The 25,436-nt window shown below is 40.5% G+C and overlaps 1 protein-coding gene across 11 annotated transcripts in view; it reads right to left on the bottom strand.

Moving 5' to 3' along the window:
* The window catches only part of LOC130909208 (glutamate receptor ionotropic, NMDA 2C-like), a 164,628-nt gene that overhangs the window by 64,676 nt on the left and 74,516 nt on the right, over positions 1 to 25,436 (bottom strand). For 10 of the 11 annotated variants that reach the window (XM_057825396.1, XM_057825395.1, XM_057825397.1 and 7 more), the window contains one exon: positions 25,053 to 25,151. In XM_057825396.1, the coding sequence (XP_057681379.1) occupies positions 25,053 to 25,151 (99 nt within the window). Of the gene's footprint in view, positions 1 to 13,615; positions 13,789 to 25,052; positions 25,152 to 25,436 lie in introns of those variants that run through there. The other variant, XM_057825405.1, reaches the window with a different exon arrangement.

Genomic DNA, 25,436 nt, shown 5'->3' with positions numbered 1-25,436 from the left:
ACTTACTTATTTTTCCCCCTTCTGTCATGCTATCCTCGTTAAAATATGAAAACCTATAAATGTTTGGGTCGTTTTAGTTAAAGCAGACACTGTATTTTCATCTGTGTGAGTTTGACAAAGGTCAGATCGCATTTGATAGTGATTTTATGCAGAAATGTGAGAAACTCCAAAAGGTTCAGATACTTTTTCATACCACTGTACTTGTTCCTTTCCTAGACAATAATAAGTACACAAAATTTCACGTTCATAGTCCTTCATCTAGTGAGCGCACAAGCCCTCAAGTTGTCCATTAGTGACCGCTCTCTATCCGTTGCCCCCAGGGTGATGGATAACCGTTAAACTTCCAACTAAGTAACGCAAAATGAAAACAGAAATACACAGTTTTGCGATCTACAAACACACAAAGAACACGCGGTTTATTCATTTCAGATCACTTTGTCGGTTCACTGTGGGAAAGCAATAGGGAAAAACCATTATGGAGCGCGCGAGCAGTAAATGCGTACTGAATGGCACCAAACTTCACACAGATGTCTTGTACCTAAAGATGAAAAAAATAGCCTTGTGGAGGAGAAATTCAAAAACTTTGAAAAATAAACATTACGCGATGGACCGGTCTAATGCATATTGGCCCAAAACCAATAATGAAAAACTGATGTCGATATTATCTGATATCATTTTAAAATGCTTTTATCAGTCGAAATGATCAGCTACCCTATAATATCGAACACTTCTAATAAATTATATTAAAAAAATTTTTTTTTAATCGTCACGTTTACATAATTTTTAATGCCTCGAACATTTTGTTTAATGCTTTTTAAGGCCTGGATTTTGACAAAATTCATTTAATGTCTTTTAAAGTGCCCGTGACCCAAAAAAGCATATTTATTTCATATTACATGCGGTATTTTATGCTCCTGAATGAAATGGACCACTTGGATGTGTGTGGAAGCGATCAATATATTTATTCAATTTTTTGAATCCCACACTACGAAGATGAGGGACTCCCGGCCACGGTCTCGGATTGAGGAAGAAGGTGAACGTGACATCAGCAGACTAATCATTTTCACAATATGTCCATTACTATCGTATGCAGAAGGACTGCAGATTCATCTGATTTTGTGGATTAATTCGTTCATTTTTTGTGTCACGCCAGCCCAATGTGCTGCAGGCTTTTGTTGCTCCACCAGGGAGAGTGGTGTGAGGCTTTTTGGATTTCCAAAACATTCTGTTCACTGTGAATTATCGGCAAAATAAGTCAAGAGACAATCAAGAGACCATTGGATGGATGACTAAGTGGGTAAGCTCTGTGTTTTATGTTATGTCAAATACTGGGATCATGGCAAACGTTTTAATAAGGAGGTGGCTTGCATTTTGTGGGTAACAATGCTCCCTGTCCACCGAGAAGGCCACTCAGCCGACGACCGGTGGCTTGTCGCGCACCATGGTCGCCGGCCGATAAAGACATGCCTGCCTATAGAGTACTATCCTCGGCTTGGGCTCGGGCAGCCACGCGCTCCGACGTCAGCCAGTTTGTCTAACAAGAATGTGCCATTTTTGGCATTCAGTCCCCTCTGCGTCCCCAGCAACAAGCACTGCCTGCCTGTCGGGGCCGCAGCAGAACAACGAGCTGAAACTTGCTCGACGCCGGGGGCCAGCCGATCGGTGAAGAGAATCAATCCCGCAGCCCTGTGTGACATGGGTTGGGGTATTTTTGTGTCATTTTTCATTTTTGAAAGGCAACAAAAAGACTTGGAAAAGCCGCTCGATTCGGGTTAGCATGTCGCCTTGCTCTCACGCCTCCTGTTTTGTTTATGCTCTTTCTTCCATCTCCGAAGCCTGGGCAGGGAAATGACAAAACCCGGACTAACTCCAGTGGCATAAAATACCGTTCGAGAGGTTTAAGAGGTCGGCTGTTTTGACCATTATGCAGTAATTTAGCCCTGTCCTACTGAATAAATGCATTTTTAATATTACCTATTCTATTTAGCACAGGAATGTTATTTGTCATGACGATACAATTTATTTGGCAATTGGGGAAAAAATATTTAGATAAAAGAATATCCTGTAAAAATATTGGCGTAGAGGGATAAAAACAATGAAGACATTTTGCTGCCCTCTGTCGAATTTTTTTCTAGTCCTAAAACATCCCCATTGGGCTGAATTCTAAATCAGATGAAATCGTTACTCAGCCGACGTCATCACCCAGATGGAGGCGCTAGAGCACTATAGTGACAGGTGGGGCTGAACAGCATATTAACCCTTTAAGGTCTGGGCCTATTTTGTCTGATTTTGCATGCCGTTGAAGTTGCCTTTATATTTCAAAGAAAGAATTGTTTACGATGGCCTGGTTTGGTCCCTTTTTTTGTGACACCTTAAACTTCATGTCCAAACTGTTGTTTCCTTCACTGACCAATTATAAATCATCATTTTGGGCCCAAAAAGACCAAAAATTCCAAAATCGTTTTGTCAAAATTTTTAATATTGATGTCCAATTGACAACCAAACATGCGTGACGAACCGTTTTGAAACTTTGTGATATTTATTCAACATGTTAGGATGAACATTCAACCAAAAAAAATTAGAATAAATAGTCTTCTATTTGACAATTCAACATAAACAACAGGTATAGCCATAGGCGTTTTTTGCCTTTATACATGCCCTAGTCAAAACAGGTTATATACAGCAGACCGAACAGTGAAAAAATATATACCATCTAACACAAAAAGTGTTTAGAGGCCATCTCTTTATGAGTTTAGGTATTGCGGCCCATCACCTGATGAAAACTATGAACACACAATCAAGCTTCTTGAACACACATTTATATACACAAAGTGAGAAGACTGATTGTGGGGGAAAAAAAATATATATAACATTGGGAAAAAAAAGTATTTTCAAAAATATTTACAATAAACAAGTTAAATTTTTTTCAGGCATGCCACTCCGAAAAGCAGTTTCGTCCTGGAATTAGACACAGGGCTACATCACACAGCCCACACATCCATGGGGTGTCGGTCCTCTTTCCACCCTTCCACCCTTCCATCTTCATTTCACTTTACTTTCATTGCCACTATAAATGTACATGAAAAAAAGTCAGTATTTATGAAAATAATAAAGTATAAAATAAAAATATATACAGCAATAAATAATAATGGAAATCTATATGTCTGACAATAGAAAGAATACCATAGATGAATATGTGCTACATCCCTAATCTTCATATAGAAAGAAGATCACCACAATTATAAATTCCTGCCTTGGATACACACAGTGCACGTACGACTTTGATCTGGTATGCACATTTTATTATTATATACACAAACACACACTTATATTGCATCAAAATTAACTTTGTCTTGCAATATCAAAAGAAACTTTCAAAAGAAACTTTTTCAGCATTAAAAAAAAAAAAAAAGTGAGTTTGCTTACCTCTGCTCGTCGATGGCGTAACCCACGTGTTCAAATCCGTCACTATCTTCACTCGAGGACTCTTCCGAAGAAGACGATGATGACAAATTTGGACCATCCTCTTCCTCAAGTTGATCAAAAAGCACAATTGCTTGCGCTAAATTTAGTTTTCCGTTCATTCTCAAAGTCACACAAAGTCGCTGCTCGATCCAAACGGCCGTCACTCGCCACCTCGCTGCTTCAGAACACTCCTCCCTCTCGTTCGGTGGAACCTCGCACGGCAAGTAATATTTATTAAAAAAACGCATTTTGTGCTTCCACTGTGACTTCGAAAGGGTTCGTTTGATTTGTGTTTTTTTCATGGAGCTTCCGTTTCGAAAAAGGACAAGAAATGATGGAAATATAGACATAAACAAATGATCCATGCAGCGTTTTAATGTTTTTTTGAGAGGACAATAAAACTATAAAACCTAAATGACAATATCTCACGTTTTAGTTGGTCGATTGACTTCAAATAATAACGAGAGTAAACCGCAACTTCCGCACTTTAAAACAAGACCAACCAACGGCATGTGGGTGACGTAATTAAAACGTGAGGGCGCTTCAAAGACGACGTGCGCTGAGGACGCGCCGGCGCGTCCTTCGACTCTCAAGGGTTAAAAGACTAATTTCTCGTCATCTGCGCGTTGCCAAATTGTTGTATATAGTTGAATCGTCTCAAAATATGATTTAAATTCATATAATAATGCTATTTAAGATGTTTTTTTTATCGTGTCACATGCCCTTTAATGCTTTTTAATGACCCGCATAAACCTTATAATATTCTAGTGTTTATAATCCATGAACCGAATTGCTATTTTTACGCTTTAAAATTCCGCATGCCATTTTAAACTGAGCTTTCCGAGGTGATTTGTAATATGCCTATGATGTAAGCAGGTGCAACAAAGTTTTAATGCACTATATCCACAATCTGATTTGATAGCTGCTGCAAGAAGTCATCGGATTGGAGTAATATAGTAAGATTTTTTGATGTTTTTTTCACAGCAGTACTACAGGCCCTACATCTATGAGATATCTTGTCATACTTGTTCGCCGATAAAAAGTAGTGAAGGCGGGAACACGTAGTGTTAAACTGTCAAAGTGCCTTTTGGGAGCTGACTCTCCGGGGCTCGTTTCCGAGGGCGCAGAGCTGTCATCTCCCCACTCCTCCTCCAAACACACCCCCACCCTTGAGAGCAGTGAGCCTGAGGAATAGCGAAAGAGTATCACAGCTAGACTCTCCGTCATTCAATTTAATCTCAGTCTGGGGTTGCTCGGGCTTCGCCCCAGGAGGCTGTAGAGCTGCCGCGACATGGAGCGGGCCTTAAAAATAGCGCACAAGCGTGTCCGCCTGTCACCGAAACAAAAAACTAAATCACAAAAGGTACACGCTACTTGATAGCGGTAAGATGTGCCAGTTTATGATGCATCATTAACCTCCATATACAGTACGTAGGAGGTTGTACACACTACATTGAAATAAATACATTGCAAATGTATTTACTTTATGAATAAATACAGTGGGGCAAATAAGTATTTAGTCAAACTCTAATTGTGCAAGTTCTCCCACTTGAAAATATTACAGAGGCCTGTAATTGTCAACATGGGTAAAACTCAACCATGAGAGACAGAATGTGGAAAGCAAACCCAGAAAATCACATTGTTTGATTTTTAAAGAATTTATTTGCAAATCATGGTGGAAATACAGGGTGACCCAAAAAAAAGTTTACACTCATTTGACTGCTTGTTTAAAAGCCATTGAAACATATCTAAATAGGTTGTCATGCTTAAGTGATTCATTAAGGTCACTCAATGCAGCTGGTAATCTCTCGTCTCTACAATTCCTGTGCTTCTGCTGAAAATGAAGAAAACTGTACCTGAATTGCTGCGTGCCGGTCTGACACATACTGAGATTGCAGCAAATCTGAGAATATCCAGATGTGCAGTCTACAAAGTTAAAAAGAAGCTGAAAGATACTGGAACAGCCTCACGAAAACCTGGGTCTGGAAGTGCCGATCTGTGCGGACCAAAAAGTTGATTGACAAGGTGATATGTGGCCACCCCAGAGTCCAGAACTCAATCCCCTGGAATATAGCATATGGGCAACTGTGGAGGACAGTGCCTGTAAGAAGCCACAAACTTCTGTGGCAGCCTTGGAGAGGTCCATTGTTAGATCCTGGGAAAAGATGACAGCATCCTACATAAAGAAGACCTGTCAAGCATTCCGCAGGCGCCTGGAGGCTGTTGTGACACTTAAGGGAGGACACATTGAAAAATAGAGTGTACTGTACATGTTCTTTACAATAATTAATAATTTGTGATTAAATTCTAATTCTAAACTGAATAAACATGGCATTTAAGTTGTATTATGGCAGTGTAAACTTTTTTTTGGGTCACCCTGTAAGTATTTGGCCAATTCCAAAAGTTCATCTCAATATTTTGTTATGTACCCTTTGTTGGCAATAACGAAGGCCAAACATTTTCTGTAACACTTCACAAGCTTTTCACACACTGTTGCTGGTATTTTGGCCTATTCCTCCATGCAGATCTCCTCTAGAGCAGTAATGTTTTGGGGCTGTCATTGGGCAACACGGACTTTCAACTCCCTCCACAGATTTTCTATGGGGTTGAGATCTGGAGACTGGCTAGGCCACTCCAGGACCTTGAAATGCTTCTTACGAAGCCACTCCTTTGTTGCCCTGGCTGTGTGTTTGGGATCTTTGTCATGCTGAAAGACCCAGCCACGTCTCATCATTAATGCCCTTGCTGATGGAAGGAGATTTTCACTCAAAATCTCTGGATACATGGCCCCAATCATTCTTTCCTTTACACAGATTAGTCGTCCTGGTCCCTTTGCAGAAAAACGGCCCCAAAGCATGATGTTTCCACTCCTATGCTTCACAGTGGGTATGGTGTTCTTCGGATGCAATTCAGTATTCTTTCTCCTCCAAACACGAAAACCTGTGTTTCTACCAAAAAGTTCTATTTTGGTTTCATCTGACCATAACACATTCTTCCAGTCCTCTTCTGGATCATCCAAATGCTCTCTCGCGAACCGCAGACGGGCCTGGACGTGTATTGGCTTCAGCAGGGGGACACGTCTGGCAGTGCAGGATTTGAGTCCCTGGCGGCGCATTGTGTGACTAATAGTTGGCTTTGTTACTGTGGTCCCGGCTCTCTGTAGTTCATTCACTCGGTTCCCCCGTGTGGTTCTGGGACTTTTGCTCACCGTTCTTGTTATCATTTTGACGCCACGGGGTGAGCTCTTGCATGGAGCCCCAGAATGAGTGAGATTATCAGTGGTCTTGTATGTCTTCCATTGTCTAATATTGCTCCCACAGTTGATTTCTTTACACCAAGCGTTTTACCTATTGCAGATTCAGTCTTCCCAGCCTGGTGCAGGTCTACAATGCTGTCTCTCGTGTCCTTCAACAGCTTTTTGGTCTTGGCCATAGTGGAGTTTGGAGTTTGACTGACTGAGTTGTGGACAGGTGTCTTTTATACCGATAATGAGTTCAAACAGGTGCCATTAATACAGGTAACGAGTGGAGCCTCGTTAGACCTCGTTAGAATAAGTTACACCTCTTTGACAGCCAGAAATCTTGCTTGTTTGTAGGTTACCAAATACTCATTTTCCACTCTAATTTGGAAATCAATTCTTTAAAAAATCAAACAATGTGATTTTCTTTTTTTTCCCCACATTCTGTCTGTCATGGTTGAGGTTTACCCATGTTGACAATTACAGGCCTCTCTAATCTTTTCAAGTAGGAGAACTTGCACAAATTGGTGGTTGACTAAATACTTATTTGCCCCACTGTATATAAATATAAAGGTTTTTATAAAATGTATGTGATAGATGTTTGTCTTTAGATACAAATTGAGACCACCATCACGAGTAGTAATGCCATGGATCTCATAGGGTCACATGCACTGCTGTGTCTTTTTTTAGGGTTTATTTATTTATTTACTTATTTTTAATGGGACAGTTTGACCCGCTTTTTCCGTTTGTCTTTACGATCGCTCACTTCTGACTTCCCTGAAAAAGAGGCCAACCCCTAAGCCCAGCGGTATTCCCGCCGTGAAATGTTTTTTTTTTTTGCAGGGAATGAAACTTGGTTAATTAATGCCAACACGCCTACAGACTTCAAATCGTTGGCCTGATAATTTGACAGAGGCGGCGAGGCTGCATGTAGCTAACTAACTGCGGATGAGAATGTTTAACATTGCCACCACTTGCTTGCTCGGAGCTTAAAGGGAAACCAAGACCAGCAGTGTGAATTGAAAAGTGCAATCCAGTACCGTATTTTTCGAACTACAAGTCGCACCTGAGTATAGGTCGCACCAGGCATAAAATGCCCAACAAAGAGAAAAAAAGTAACATATACAAGTCGCACCGGAGTATAAGTCGCATTTTGGGGGGATATTTACTTGATAAAATCCAACACATAGAACAGATATGTCAACTTCAAAGACAATTTAATATAAAAATACAATAGAGAATAACATGCTGAATAAGTGTACAGTGTACAGTGCATGAACAACGAAATGCGAATATACTGTCCTCACCAGGACGCTACGGCTCAGTCCTTGCTATACAGCAAGCTAAACTCCCAAATGATGATGTTGGACGTCCGTATAATCTGCTCAATCAATTTCGTCCTCAATACCAAACAGGTTCGCATCAACGTAAATAAATGATAATTAGGTGCTACTACAGCAATGACAAACACGGCTAGCATGCATTTGCTAGCATTAGCACATCGTTCAAAAAACCACACAGCTGGCTCTAAGTGTATGATCGCAACACACAACAACAACAGAAAAGATGATACACACAGGCGTTGCCTCTGTAGAGATATTTTACAAGCATAAACAATGCACGTAGGTTCGCAGCCATATTTCTCTTTTGCTAACTCGCCCACTGACGCAGAGCTACGTAGCTGTCCATCTTCTTCTGGCGTGTGAGCGCTCTTCTTCACGTAAACAAGTGCTAGTGCGCCCCCACGTGGGCGTGAAAGCGCCACAAACTAAAAGCATGCATTTCAATATAAAAAAGTCAGTAATACAATTGAACCCACATTGCCAAAGGCAGAACGCGAACGTGGCCATAGCTATTAAGAATTATTCAGATAACTATAGAATAAAGAACATGCTCACAAGTTTACCAAACCATCAGTGTCATTCCAAAACACTAAAATAACATGTGAAATGATATCATAATGTGTTTATAATTTCACACATAAGTCGCTCCTGAGTATTTAACACACATAAGTTGCTCCTGAGTATAAGTCGCACACCCAGCCAAACTATAAAAAAAAACGACTTATAGTCCGAAAAATACGATACTTGTTATTTTTTTGTTTTTAATCATGACAAACATCAAACCTAATGTCATGTCAAACAGGTTTTTCGTTCATGATGTGTAAGCATAGACTTCACTATCAGTTGACGGTACACGGGGATCGGGGCCGATTCGTAGGGGGCCTAATTTCAAAAACCTAAAATTCAAATATTTTCAAAACCAAAGTTCTAGTGACCCAAAACCAAAGACCAAAATAGGCACCTCCCTTAGACATATATGAGTCTCCATGAGCAGCGACATAAAAAAATTCAAAGTCGTTCCCTAAGAAAATACCGATTAATTATTTTTTTAAGTACAACAAAACAAAATGGCTATGAAATTCTCAAATTTTACGCTAGATGCACAAAAATCAACAAATGCGGAGAAAATGACCAATATTTTCAGGATCAATAGCAATACTTAACATACCATGTACATTTTTGCCAAAAATAGCAACTTAAATTTTTGTGTATTTAGTGCAAGTTTTCAACAGCTAATAAATCACTCAATTTTCACATCAGAAACTTAATACTTGAGGAAAGCATGCAGAATCATCGCAATTTTACTCAACAAAAGCAAAATTTTTCATTTTTCTATATACAATCACAACTTATTTAGGTTGAATTCTGATGTTACTATTGCTTCAGCACGGAGGCACGTCTTGCCAGCTATCCGGCCCTCGTCGTGTTTAGATTGAAATATTACATAAAACACATAAAAGGCGATTTTTTTGTATGGATGCAGAAATGTCTGAATTACTACTTTTTGCCCAAAAATTGGGCAGTTGGCCGAAAATTACCTGATCATTTGAATGTGAACTTACGCTACTGTGTATGGCTACAACATGGTGGCCATCAAAAAACAAAGAGCTTTTAAAGTTGAAAATTCTTATAAATAAATGTGTATATCCCGCAAGTTCTATAGATATTAACATACTGTAGAAAAGTCTACATTCTTGGTTAAAAGCAAAAAAACCAGGCAGGTATCATTAATTTTACGTAAATATTTCGAGCTAAAATCATGCCATTGTGTAAATCCAACGTGGCGGCCATCACAAAACAAAGAGCTTTTTAAGTTGAAAATTCTTGTAAAAAAGTGCGTGCATCCCTTAATTTCTATCACTATGAACATAGAACAGTCTAGATTCTTCGTTAAAAGCAAAACTGATTTTGTAAGCCGGTATACTTTTTTTTAAGAAAAGCACGTAACTTATGAAAGGCAATTTTTTAAAAATTGCTTCAAATTTACAATGAAGACCTGAGAAAAAGGATTAATTTGGTGCAGTGCTACCAAATCAATGAATGCAGCACTTCTTTTTTATGATTGTAAACACTCAGCAAGAACAGTACATTCTTTTCAGATAATGAAACCGACCAGTGGCCTGTACTACGAAGCCAGTTTTCTGGCTTAGCAGTGTAACTTCGAGAGTAACTTCTTCATGTGCAGCATAATTTATCGGCTAAGCGGGACTAAGAAAGGTGGATATGATGAAACCGGGGAATGTTGCCATGGCAACACAGGCCACAAGTCAAACCTGGTCGTCTCAGAGTTAGATCTTGCTTAACCCCAGGATTCCAATTAACCACGCTTTATTTAAACAGTACTCCTTCGTGGATGTGTCCTCTTGACAATGACAGGGTATATATATTGTGAGGGGTAGAAAAGAATTAAAATGGTATCTGACCCCAACTTTAGAAAGGGGGAAGTGTAAATAAATTATAGAATTAAGATTTGTTATCAATGGAAAAATTAAAAGTGTTCGTTGGCTGTCACTGAGTAGCATTTGCAATCGCTACAGAAAACTAACAATATAAATTACCTCCAAGAACGGTCAGAGGCATAGGACAACGGGAGGATATAATATATAAGAAAGACAGGACTGGTGGTAAAGGGTCGCTTGTTGAAACAGGAGAATGTCATTGTTAGTCGCGTAAGAAAATGTGTCGATAAAAAAAGCTAAGGCTCAGGTTCAGTCGGCTCGTTTTTTTCGTCTTTTTCAGCCTTCGACACTCAAGCCATCTCTTTAACTGAACATTTTCATGTTCTTCCATATCTTTGCCAGTGAACTTGGCACCAGGACATCATTTTCAGAGAGAATTGGTAGGTTTGGCTTTGTAAACATCTCCGTCTTACACGATTTCCATTTATTTCCTATTGGGGACATACGATAGCATGTCCCCTCTTAACAACAGTAGCTAACGTCATGAATATTAATGAGCGTAAGTGACGTGTTGCTTGCTGTACGCCATTTACTACGCCCCTCTAAACCACGCCTGCTGTTGGTACAGTGGCGCAAAGATTTCGTTTTCTGTACTATGTGAAGTTCAAAGGGTTTTTGGAACAATAGGACCTAGCCCAATTCTTTACCCTAAACTTAAAGAGACACAGAGGTAATGTGGATATTGCGATAACTAGGTTGTAACCTTTACTATGTTTGGAATTCATTTAATATTGTGAATCAGCCGCTAAAGTTGTTAAAATTGTTCCCGGTATTACATTATTTCCCTTCTGCCTACTTTCGACGTGTGAAAGTTTTAAAACTGTTTCATCATTTAAAGATAGATTCAAGTCAAGATTTTGCCAATTTAGGAGTATTTTAGATAAAAAGTTAGTTATGTTCGCTAGGAAGATTTGCTGCAACAGAGCCTTCCTGAGAAGTCTACTGCTTTAAGATGGCGGCTGTATACTAACACCGGCGAGTGTGTCATTTCGCATCTAGTTCTATATACATGTGATATCTACCATAACATCATGTGGGCGTAGTTTGTAGCAACTGGGCAGTGTTTGTAGCTGCTATCGGCTGCAGTAAGTTGTTATTGCTTTAAGCTGCTGCAGGTCCTTCTGGGGTCCTACTGTCAGTCTCAGGCGGTCACAGTTGCCCACAAAGATGCCTGGTCAAAAATAATTTTTTATTAGCCTATTTTTTTGTCGATCGTCCGATGGCCGATATTGAAAAAAAAGTAAATATATCGGCCCGATAATAGGCCGGCAGATATATCAGCCTCTAATATTTTTGCATTCTGTCAATTTTATTTGTATTTCTACATTATATTTGGAGTGATCCGTTGCGAAAATGTTACTTTGAACGCACCAAAGTTGTTAAAAAAAAAAAAAAAAAAAGTTCACCTCAGAATTTATGTTTGTACTTTTAAAAAAATATATTAGAAAAAAAAAAAAAAAACGTCCAAAAAACATACACACGCACACAAAATGACTCAGGACTTTAAGGGTTAAATTATCCAGTTTTAAATTTAGCAGGACAGATGTTCATTTTATTCCAGTATTTTTTGTATTAGAACATATTGCTGATATTAATTGTGTTTCCGTGTGCTAATATCACTCAAATATGCACCTATATAATTCTGGTTTAAGTAAGATTATTATAATTATTAATAAAAATCATTTTTCACATACAAAAAAATATCATATTAATTTTATTGTATTTAAATATATTATATTTAATATTATATATATAATTATATTAATAAGGTTATCATGCTGGCCAGCTCTTCCAATGAAGTGACCCTTATTGTTTTTTCAGGGAATTGGCTACCCTAATTGAAACCCAAAATTGAAAGCCCAATCCATCCAAACCAACTTTGTGAATCAAGATCAAGAAAATGTTACCGCCTTCTTTTAATGGAAGTAAATAGAGGCGCCATCTGATTAACCGTATCTAAAAATGCTTACATAATTGATTGCATTAGTTTATCACATACATGATTTTTTTTAAATGACATGGTTGTGTCAAAATGGCAACTTGATTGGCTTATAACAGCTTAATATGCAGCTTTCGAAATACATGGTATTGATTCAAGTGTACATAATGAAAAGTCGGGTGTTTGTTCAAGCATTCGTAATCAGAACGATGCACTCCACATCTGGATATTACACTCGCATATATTACGTATGCACAAAGGCCACAACCCGGACTAATAAGACTTCCTCTCCCGCCTTCTTTATGTGTTGTTAATGGGGGGAGAGCGGCGGATGGCTGGGGTGAGGCTGCCGCTTCCACCATCAAAGATGTTCGTCATCGTGGGTATTGATAATCAACCACCATTGAAGAGAAGAGAATCAGCCCTTCCACCTGCACTATTGTGCCAGACAGTCTCTTTTCCTTTCCATGCTAAAAAGAAATTTGAATACTGAAAGGACGCGACAAAACGGGTCCGATTAATGGATGTGAGAGGGGCGGGGTGGAGAGCTCGTTGCGTTTTGGGAGTTTTGGGGGTGACAGATAAGAGCTATGGGGGAGCCAAAGCCTCCTGAAGGGTCTCATTAAGGTTTTTAATGGGCCCTGCAGCTCGGGGGAAAAAAAGTGGCCGAGCAGACGTGTCCTTAATTGAATTAAACACACAAGTGGCATCTACATGAGGTCATGGAAGGAATTGCACACGGTACTTAAGAGTATGTATAATCCATTACATAGGTGGTGAACAGAATATCAAATGCAATGTATATCATACATTAGAATTGGTTTTTGAACTTGTTTTACCAAGTAGCACAAATAAATACCCTAGAGACCAGTTTTAAACTGTAGGATTCCATTTCCTCCATATCATTAAATAGCGGTTTCACGCTTCCTTTGAAGCGGCCATTTTGCTAGGCCGGTGTGGCATTCAGGAGCCTAGCTTTAAACTTTAAAACCAAATCCTGTCAGGCAAACTAAACTTGAAACCTTAAGAGTGGCATGATATTGTAATTTGAAACCGCAACTCTTTTTTTAAAACATAAAACTTTGGCTTCCATTGGTCAAAGAACAGGTAAGATCTTGAGCACCAAGCACCAGTCCGAAACCTACCCAGCCCGAAAAATATCAATTATTACCTTCAGATCGGGTCCGGCCGGGCTTCTCTGTCGCTTACATTTTTTTTTTTTTTTAGATAAATATATTCATATATTATGTATACTAAAATAATGTGAGGATGTTAAACTAAGGAATACTTGTTATAAAATAAATAATTTGGATAAAACAGAGAAGGCACTGTATGGTAATTACAAACAGGAGCCGCAGAGCCAGAGCATGCCCTGCGCACGTGAACGCCGTGGTCACACCATCTTTTTAACCCTTTAACACCTAAGCCTATTTTGGCCGAATTTGCATGCTTTTAATGTTGCCTTTATATTTCAAAGAAAAAACCGTTCACAATGGCCAAGTTGGGTCCCTTTTTTCAGGATACCTTGAACTTCATGTCCAAACTGTTGTTTTCTTCACTGACCAACTTTAATCCACATTTTGGACCCAAAAAGACAAAAAAAATCCCAGAATTTTTTTCAAAATTTGTAATGTTGAAGTCCCACCGACAACCAAACATGCTCGACCAACTGTTTTGAAGCTTGATAATATTTATTTAACTTGCTAGGATAAACATTCAATAGAAAAAAATAAGATTGAATAGTTTTATGTTTGACAATTAAACACAAACAACAGCTATGGTCATAGGCGTTTTTGGCCTTCACACATACTATGGTCAAAACATGTTATATACAGTGCAAAATAGTGAGAATTTTTTTTTTATATATTATCCAACACAAAAAACGGTTTGGATGATATCTCTTTGTGAAGTTAGGTATTGTGCCCATCACCTTATCAAAGGTATATATGTACATGCAATCAAGCTTCTCGAACACACATCTATATAAAAATTGAAAAGATTCATAGTGAAGAAAAAATAACAAACATTGAAAAAAAAGTATTTTCAAAAATATTGACAAGTAGTTCAGTTCAATTCAAATTTTTTTAGGCATGCGACCCAATAACGTTATTTTTTTTTGTGCACTCAATAAAGTTTGTGTTTGAACATGTCACTAAGCTGTGTCACATACGTCACACAGCCTACTCATCCGCCGTTTGCGCGCTGCTGTCACTTCTACTCGCCGAGACACCGACTGATCCGAGGAAAACAATGACAAATAGAGCTCATCCTATTCCTTGAGTTGATCAAATAATGCATTAGCTTGCGCTAAATTTAGATTTTCGATTCATTCTGCACGTTTCAAAGTCGCTCGCTCAATCCAATCGGCCGTTGCTTGCTACGCGTGTCTCCTTTCCCTTAGTTGGCGCCTTGCTCGTCAAGTTATTAAAAATGTTCACATTAGGTTCGTCCTTCTTGACATCACAACGGCTCTTGGGATATGCAGTCTTTTGTGCTGCTTTCGGTTTTGAAAAAAGGACAAGAAATGATGGAAATATGGAGATAGACACATGGTCCATGCAGCGTGTCAATGCATATTTATGAGTGCAATAAAACTATAAAACTCAAATGACATTATCTCCCGTTTTACGTGGTCGATTGACTTCAAATAAAAACTGGTGTGGACATCAACTTCTGTACTTTCAAACGAGAGCAACCAGGGGCACGTGGGTGACGTAATTACAACGTTACGAGGCTTCAAAGATGATATGCGTAAACGTGTCGCATCCGACACGTTCGGTGTTAAAGGGTTAATCTTCCCCTCCGCGTCCATTACATATTTTTGACCTGGTATTTCGATATGGAGCTGCAAGAAGTTAAAACCAAACTAAAGATGGGGGAATTGAAAAGACAAACACACACCGGTAAGAGTAGGGTGTGGAAAGGCTTCAATTTGATTGTTGAAGATTCTACAGAAACCTGTGTCGGCTTCGCTGAATGTAACGAATGTGGCGCTTTGCCCTCATACTAGAGCAGAAAGACTGGCAGCTCGACACTAAGCAGGCATTTAGAAAACTGTACTGGCAGAATGATACTCGTCAAACATCTGTATTATCATTTGTATCGAGGACCGAAGCATAAAACGGGTTTGTTTCAGGCTCGGCGCTGCAAATCAAGTTAATTGATCGTGCTTGGGCCGGGTTGGGCTTTAACACCCGCGGATCTAGGTCAGGTCATGCTGGATTTTTTGGGCCCAATCTTACCTCTAGGTCAAAGGCACTGAAAAAAAAATTGGACATCTATCTCTGCTAATGGCAGACACTTAGTTAATTGGAACCCCTAATCATGTCTTGGAACCATACTGGTTGATTGTAACTCTAAAAGATCTTGAAAAGTTCCTTTCCATAGAAACCTTTAAGTGCATGTGACACCATAAAAAAAATCTTAAATAGCATTAATTATTGGAGTTAAAATCATATTTTCCAATCTTTATCCAGATTAAAGGAAGAACACCAACCACAAGTCCTGACGGGCAAGAGACTTGAATAACAACTGCTTCTCCCTTTGTATGCTATTAACGTCTGTGTGTTTGCGTGTGTCTACATGTGAGAGTGAATGCTAAAAATATAAGGTGTTGATGACGGCGCTTACAAAATGAAATGAAGATGTGCGAGCAGATGAAGAGTTGCTTCCCCTAAAAGCTAGCAAGAACTATAAAACACCTGATTACCGTGTCAGGTCTCTTGCATTCATCCACTTTTAAATGATCATATGCTTGGAGATGACTGACTGTAACTCCTTCATCATTGTTTTTCCCCTCCTAGCGCCTCGACATTCTACTTCAAGCATCCCCAGATTAGAGGATTTGAATGAGGTCAAAGGCTGCCATCGAACTGCGTGTACGCAAGCATTTGAGCGCAGAGCCGCCTTGAGAACACTAAACGGCTTCATCATTTAAAGCAATATTTTTGTGTCTTGCGTAATTTGATGTTTGAAAGATTTTAACCCTTCATTGACTTTAAAGTGCGTACGACGGGAGGAAGAAAGTCTTAAATAGGATTATTATGTTAATTAGAATCATATTTTGAGACGATTCGACTATATACAACAATTTAGCAGAGCGCAGATGACGAGAAATTAGTCTTTTAATTTGCCGGTTAGACACGCCTACCACTATAGGGCTCTACTGTCCCCAACAGGTGGATGACGTCACCAGAGTCACGGTTTCATCTGATTTAGTATGCAGCCCATTCAGGGGGAATTATTCACAACGAGGAAAACGCGACGAAGAGAGCCACAAAATGTTATTGTTTCAGTCTCTGTACTCCAATATTTTTACAGGATATTCCTTTTATCCAGGTATTTTCCCCAATAGCTAAATAAATGGCTTGAGAAGGACCAGTCAGACCGTTGAGGGGGAATTATTCAGAACGAGGAAAATGTGACGAAGAGAGCCGCAAAATGTCATTGTTTCTGTCTCTCTACTCCAATATTTTTACAGGATATTATTTTTATCCAAGTATGTTTCCCCAATAGCTAAATAAATGGCATGGTCATGACAAATAACAGTCTTGTTCTAAATAGAATATGAAATAATAAAAATGCATTTATTCAAGACGACATGGCAAAATGACTCCATAATGGTCAAAACTGTCGACTTCACCTTTACAGTTGCACCTCCCGAACGATATTTTATGCCACCTAAATCGGGTTTATGTCATTTCCCTTCCCCGGCTTCGGAGAATGTAAACAAACCGAGAGACGGAAAATTTGACAGAACGGCGGGCACATGAAGAGCCGAATATAATGCTCTCCCGGCGGGAGGATGTGTGACAAGCCGCCGGTCGTCGGCCGAGGAGGCAAGGAGCATGTCAGCCACAAAATGCAAGCTACCTCCATGTTAAAATGATCTCAGTATTTGACATAATACAAAACACGATGTTTACTCACTTCCTGGTAAGTCCAATGGTCCCACAGTAGTAGGGCTTGTTTTGGCCAATATCCACTGGTGAATGGGAACCTTTTGAAACCCCAAAAAGGCGCACACGCCTGTCCCTCGTACAGCAAGATTTTTCTGTAGCCGTTTGGCTGGCGTGATGCGAAAAATAAACGTATTGATCCGCAAAATCAGCTGAATCCTCAGTCCTTCTCATACAACAGTACGGCTGTATAGTGAAGAGGACTCCATCCTCAGTACACGTCACAACGCCCTCTTTCTCAACTCGAGACTGTTGCCGGAAGTCACTCATTTTCATGGCGCGGGATTCAAAAAACTAAATAAATATAGCAATCGCTTCCACACACATCCAAGCGGTCCATTTCATTCAGGAGCATAAAATACCGCGTGTATTATGAGATAAACATGCTTTTTCTTGTCACAGCACTTTAAGGGGCCGTTTACATGGTGACGCTACGTGATGACAACACATTTCATGTTTGCATTCACATGGTTCCGTCTCCTTTCGGACGATTTTGCAATTCCATTTGAAAATGATGTAGGATTCATGCCAGGCCCTAGGGGGCAGTGCAGTTTTACAAGTTTTACAAGTTTTACAAGGCGACAGCCAATGATGCACTTCCTTCACAACAACCTCCTCAGCCCGGAAACTAACATACCCGCCCACGCAGTAGCATCCACACGTTTTGTAATTTTGCTTCAAGAGACATAAAAACGCGAACATAAAATATATTTGAATTAAAAATATTATGAAAACAGTCAATTAAAGCCGACGTTCCACCATGTTTAATGTTTAGTAGCAGTGACTGTGCATGCCTAAAGTGACGCGTGCAAGTGCTCATGTCACTGGAGCGAGAGCATTCCATTCATATGGTTACTGAGCAATCCCTGCAAGGAATCGTTCCGCTTTGGAGGCCAGAATCAAAATTTTGCGTCTTCGCCTTCCGTTTTTACCGTCACCGTGAAAAGGTGAGGCCATTCCGCAACACAATCATTGCGTCTTGTAAACTGTGTGCACACACACACATGGATTTGTCTTTGGATACATGCCATGAGCCATCAAAAGTGACTCACTCAAGTTAGGGTACCTTGCGAAAAGACGAACCCAGCTTTTAAAACCCTAAACCAGGCTTGAAAACATTCTGTAACTGATGTTAAAAAAACCTTAACCCTGGCATGTAACCCTAACACTGGTTTCAAATCCTAGAACAGGGTTGAAACTGCAATTTTTAAAACGTTAACCCTTTGCAACCTTGTTATAAACCATTGAAAAAAGTTTTGTCTTCTTCAGAGACCATGAGAACATTTGAGTGCAACATTTCTGTAAATAAATACAACAACACTATATGAGTGCAACATTCTTGTAAACAAATGAGTGTCTGTCTTAACTCATTGCAATCTCATTAATTAAATTCATTTTAACTGGGAAGACTAGCTTTGAATGTTCATGTTCGAGTGACATTGACGGTACTAGGAGTGCTATTCATTTTGACTCAAATTGAGATTTGAGTCAGAATGAATAGGACGTCTAGTACCATCAATGGCAGTCAATGAGTTAACAGACGCTAGTGTTGTTTTCATCGACGATGACTATAACGAAAATATTTCGTCAACGAAAATGTTTTTCGTGACGATGATGAGACGATAACGAGCTAAAAATGCGTCTGGAGACTAAAACATATCGAGACGTATACAAGTTTTCATCTGCCAAGACAAGAACGAGGCAAAAATTTGCTATAGTTGCCGTCACATGTTCACAATATGTGACATTTTTAGGAGTAGTTAGCCTGAATCGTAGCATTGTCTGGGTGTGTCACTCATGTGACGTGCTGCACCTCACTCAACTCACCAGTGTCCTCTCCAGCCTCCAGGTTGGCAAGAGAGAATTTTGCCTTTAAAGGGATTCACGGATACTGTAGAAAGACTTGTAGTTCTTGAAATTTAAACGTTATTATGAGATAAAATAATTTGATTTTGAAACCCTTCTTGATGTTTCCATTTTTTATACAATTTGTAAAATAAGTTTAACTAGTAGTTCGCCATTGTTGTTGGTGGCGCAGGCCGGTGACGTCACATGGTTACGCTGCCCGGCTCCCAGAGTATGACTCTAGCGACATGTCATCTATTCAACCCTTTTGGTTTGAACCCGAGAGGAACATTAATGAGCATGACAGCACTGTCGATATTTCACAAAACGAGCAGCAAAAGCAAAATGAACAGGAAAGACAGGATGACACGAGAGTAGAAAAAAAAAGTGTTCTCCCAAAATGCGCTACACTGGCGAAACATCTACAAGAGGCGAATTTGACACCTAAAGTACTACTGTGCGCTTTCAGCTAGTTTTGTTTAGATGCATAGAGACTGAACATACTAAAGATGCCTTAAGAAAATACTTAAACATAGTAATATCAAATAAGGGTGGTTAAAATATGCCACGTGACTAATGTGGTCAACAGATCATTAATCTGCTTTAAAGCTACCACAAGAAAACACAATGCTTGAAAGTATGAGTGTGAAATACATGCAAAAAGTATTTTGAGGCAATTAAAAGGTAATAAAAGGCTCAATAAAAGCACAAATAGTAAGTACTTGCTGCTTGTAACCGATGTGCAGATATGTTGGACGTCTCGCCGCGTAGAGGGAATTGCAGTATCCCGGTAGTGTTCGTCTAGTGTGGGGGTCGGCAACCTGTGTTTTGAGAGCTACATGCGTCTCTTTAGCGCCACCCTAGTGGCTCACTGGAGCATTTTCAAAAATGTTTTATAATGGACTGAGGGATATTTTTTTGTTTTGATATGTTTTCTGTAAAGAGAACAAAAAATACACAAACATTCTTAACGTTTTCCAGTGCTGAAAAATGTGTAGAATAAATTCAACATTTCTGTCAACGAAAATTTGCGTCATAGCCTGCAACACATGTTTCTATCAACAAGGTGGGATGCTATGGCGTTATATTGCTGCCTCTTTTCTGAGCGAGCAATAATGGATTTTGAGCACACCTCCTGCTCTTGCTCAATTTCTCGACTCCTGCACTTGTCAGTTTTGTTTTTTTTCCTCTGCACGGTTAGTTGAGCACATACTACTAACGTGTCACGAAGCCAACCAATCAGAGAATTAGCGGAAGCACGCTGGTTGGCTGTTTGCCATCCAATTTTTTTATTTTTTATTTTTAAACCTGTCCTTTTCAGCTGTTTGACACAGAGAATGGAAGTCTAAGTGTCCGGTTGGTCTGAACAGTTTTAATGTTTCACAATGAGAGTATGACAAGTCCCATTGTGATCATACAACATACCTCGTTTATTATGACAAAGCAGCAAACAGGAAGGGGTTAGGGGGGAAGAGAAGCAAAGAAACGCAAAACAAGAAGGAAAGACACGAACAACAACAAGAAATATATTGAACGCCTACACTAACTATTAATATGTCGGTGCTATCGTCAGCTAGATGTATTTCCGGTTGACACCATGTGGGGGGCCTGTTGACCAGGGAAAGAAGGGGACGGGGGTGGGGGAGTCTATAAGCTAAGTGATTGAAAGCGGTAGAGTGTACACAAATCAGCTCTGTGATCTAGAACCCAGTAATCGTGTGAATCCCTTGTGAGTGTAAGCCCATTGGCGACCGACTCTACGTCACCCCATCGCCACTCCCGGCACCAGGACCCCCCACTCAAGCACACCCACCCAGGGACACGCCCCCCCGCCATCCCGGGGTGGGAGGGTGATCGGGGGGCAGGTTGGGGGCAGCGCAGCCCTTCCCTCCTCCCGCAGCCCAGCAAAAGCCACCCCCCCCGGGATCCAGGGTGGTCCCCCGGGCCACCCGCGCACCAATCAACCGGCCTTCAGGGATGGCAAGGGGGGACGCACCACCAACCCCACGACCACCCCCGCCCCCGTCTGCCCACCCGGCCCGCGAGCCACAGCCACAGCCTCCCAACCGGCACGGCACGCCACGGGACCCCCAGCGGCCCACCAAGCCCAGGGCAGGGCAGGGTCTCCCGCCGGAGCAGGCAAGATCCAGCCGATACACCGGTGCCCAGCCAGCGACCCGCGACGGAGCGCAGGGCGGATACCCAGTCAGAGAAGAGAGGGGAAGTCGGAGGCAGGGCAACGCCGAGGAGCCGCTGCGGGGCGAAGCGAGGTCGGAGCCCTGACCTCCCCCCACTCCCGCGACCGGCAGCCCAGGCAGAAGGGAGGCCACGCCCCGGGAGCCACGCCATTGAGAAAAAGTGTGGGACCCACCGACCACCCTATTACTGTGGCTGCCAGGTTCCCGGCTGGCAGCCATTACCCAGCACCGTGATGGGATTGTGAGGGGAGGGTCGTGCAATGTATGCACTAAAATAGGAGAGCTTGGCTTGTTTGCCATCCAAATAGATCACTTGTTACATTTGCCGGGAAAAAGCAAGGGAGGCGGACGACTTCAGCGGGAGAAGGGTGACTTCATTGAAACAACGAACGACAGTATTTACTATCATAATTATTATCATCACTAAAGTATATGAGAATATATTAAATGATACATTCCATTTTGTTGTTTTTCGAAACCTCAAAATAAAAACAAAAATAGGATTTCTTTATTGCATTTCTATAATTTCATAAAATCAATGAAACAATTCATTAATATTGAAATGAAGTTAAACTTAAGGTGGCATCATACAACAGAGTAGTCACGTGGTGCTTGGATGCACTGCAGGGAAAATAAACATTGAATCATGAAGGCTCATTATGCATTTTTAGCCGACTTAGTCATTTTGATAGTAGGTTATTATAGCTAAAACAGATACATATAGCATGTGTTGCTTTCATTCCGTTCAGGTTTATTTAAGGCTTGTGGTGACCCTTTATTTTGGAACATAATTCACCCACGGAAGTTGTGTGTACGTTTGGCCGAGCGTGTTACCGGCTACGTCACAGTCACGTGACATATACTTAATAGCCGTGCGCATTCCGGCTGAGTTCAGAGTTCACGAGAGGTCACAGAGAGCAGCAGAGTTACGAGCGGCTAGACACAGAAACACGAGCCAGCGAGACCCTTAACATTTCATACCGTTACAGGCTTTTATTTTTTTGCAGCGCCAGACATATTTGTTTTTTAGTACAATATGGCTCTTTTAGCATTTTGCGTTGCCGACCCCTGGTTTAGTGACAGTGACAAACTACGTCATCACCCCGAGCGTCCATAAAACATGGCACTCTCGGTAGGTCAAAACATATACTAAATATTATAGATGTTTAAATCAATGGGAATATTTTATCTGTTTTTAATATCATATTTTAGTAAAAGAGAACAATTGTGGCTTATTAGAGCCGATAAGTCTTTAAGTCCGAGGTTCCCTTTAAAGATCTATGCCGAATGATCATCACACACCAAATGCAACTCGTAGCATTAGCATAGCATTCGAGTTAGCGTTAGGCCATTGCTAACGGCGAGCGTTGTCTTAAACTCTCACACAACTTTTGAAAAATATATTTCGTGGCATCCAGGTGGGTGTAATTAAAAATAATGTACTGTTTTCCTGCCGAGGGTGTATTATCTCTAAGTTGGCGTTGTCCTTGTAGACGCTACAATATGTGCTCATCTGTCAATGTTCATTCGAAATAGTTGGAAACCTTGACTTACTTGTTTATTTATTTTGGAAGTAAAACCTTTTGAATTTTACAGACAAACAAATTCGGAGTAAACGTTGACTAAAACTAGATGAAGACAAACACATTTTGAAATCACTAAAATATGACTAATATTAATATGTACAATCGTCCAAAAGACTAAGACGAAAATTAAAAGAGCTGCCAAAAACAACTCTGACAGACACTATTCTAGTTGAAAATTTTGGTAAGAACCTGTTGGTAATTCTTTCATCAAACAGTAACATCATTTTAAAAAGATGTATCGATTCTTGGTGGGAGATCATCACTAACCTATTAGGATACAAAATATCGAGATATATCAACGTATTGCTATACAATGGAGCAAATAAGTATTTAGTCAACCACTAATTGTGCAAGTTCTCCCATTTGAAAATATTACAGAGGCCTGTAATTGTCAACATGGGTAAACCTCAACCATGAGAGACAGAATGTGGAAAAAAAACAGAAAATCACATTGTTTGATTTTTAAAGAATTTATTTGCAAATCATGGTGGAACATAGGTATTTGGTCAATACCAAAAGTTCATCTCAATACTTTGTTATGTACAGTACCCTTTGTTGGCAATAACGGAGGCCAAACGTTTTCTTTAACTCTTCACAAGCTTTTCACACACTGTTGCTGGTATTTTGGCCCATTCCTCCATTCAGATCTCCTCTAGAGCAGTGATGTTTTGGGGCTGTCGTTGGTCAACACGGACTTTCAACTCCCTCCACAGATTTTCTATGGGGTTGAGATCTGGAGACTGGCTAGGCCTCTCGAGTACCTTGAAATGCTTCTTACAAAGCCACTCCTTTGTTGCCCTGGCTGTGTGTTTGGGATCATTGTCATGCTGAAAGACGCAGTCACGTCTCATCTTCAATGTCCTTGCTGATGGAAGGAGATTTTCACTTAAAATCTCTCGATACATGGCCCCATTCATTCTTTCCTTTACACAGATCAGTCGTCCTGGTCCCTTTGCAGAAAAACACCCCAAAAGCATGATGTTTCCACCCCTATGCTTCACAGTGGGAATGGTATTCTTTCTCCTCCAAACACGAGAACCTGTGTTTCTACCAAAAAGTTCTATTTTGGTTTCATCTGACCATAACACATTTTCCCAGTCCTCTTCTGGATCATCCAAATGCTCTCTAGCGAACCGCAGACGGGCCTGGACGTGTACTGGCTTCAGCTGGGTGACACGTCTGGCAGTGCAGGATTTGAGTCCCTGGCGGTGCATTATGTTACTGATAATAGCCTTTGTTACTGTGGTCCCAGATCTCTGTAGGTCATTCACTAGGTCCCCCCAGGTGGTTCTGGGATTTTTGCTTACCGTTCTTGTTATCATTTTGACGCCACGGGGTGAGATCTTGCGTGGAGCCCCAGATCGAGGGAGATTATCAGTATGTCTTCCATTTTCTAATAATTGCTCCCACAGTTGATTTCTTAACACCAAATGTTTTACCTATTGCAGATTCAGTCTTCCCAGCCTGGTGCAGGTCTACAAGTTTGTCTCTGGTGTTCTTCGACAGCTCTTTGGTCTTGGCCATGGTGGAGTTTGGAGTGTGACTGACTGAGTTGTGGACAGGGGTCTTTTATACCGATAATGAGTTAAAACAGGTGCCATTAATACAGGTAACGAGTGGAACCTCATTAGACCTCGTTAGACTTCATTAGAAGAAGTTAGACCTCTTTGACAGCCAGAAATCTTGCTTGTTTGTAGGTGACCAAATACTTATTTTCCACTCTAATTTGGAAATAATATCTTTAAAAATCAAACAATGTGATTTTTTTCCCCACATTCTGTCTTTCATGGTTGAGGTTTACGCATGTTGACAATTACAGGCCTCTCTAATCTTTTCAAGAGAACTTGCACAATTGGTGGTTGACTAAATACTTATTTGCCCCACTGTATTATCACACCCCTATTTGAAACCTGTGTGCAGTTTAATGAAGTAAGATGTGACTAGTCTAGGGGAAAAGGGAAAATGGACTGAAATTCAGTCGACACTATGGCACAATAAGCAGCTCAAGCGTGCAAGCCTACCTTATAGGGGATGACCACAGCCGAGCCGCCACTGATGCCCACGATCGGCAGCGCTGTCTGCGTTGACAGGAAATCAAGAATTTGTGCTACCTCAGCCACCTGAAGACCACAGACAAAATTTCATTCTAAATTGTGTCAATGAATCTCAGCCGTGGATCAATTCCCTCAATGCCACCATCATCCACTCGCTATAAAAATGGCTCCTACCAGCTGATTGATGACAAACGTTACCAGTAAAAGGTGGTGAAAGGGACAGTTCGCATTTCAGTAAAACAGATGGTAAAGAGGACGTTTAGAGGATTTCATTTCACAGGATTTAACAATGATGAAAGGAGCTGACAAAGGCACCGTTGCCGCGATTGAAAGGGTTTAAATCACCTTACT

Source organism: Corythoichthys intestinalis, chromosome 21 (assembly GCF_030265065.1).
Source record: "Corythoichthys intestinalis isolate RoL2023-P3 chromosome 21, ASM3026506v1, whole genome shotgun sequence".
NCBI classification, from domain to species: domain Eukaryota; kingdom Metazoa; phylum Chordata; class Actinopteri; order Syngnathiformes; family Syngnathidae; genus Corythoichthys; species Corythoichthys intestinalis.
This window is presented reverse-complemented; position numbering and strand designations above follow the sequence as displayed.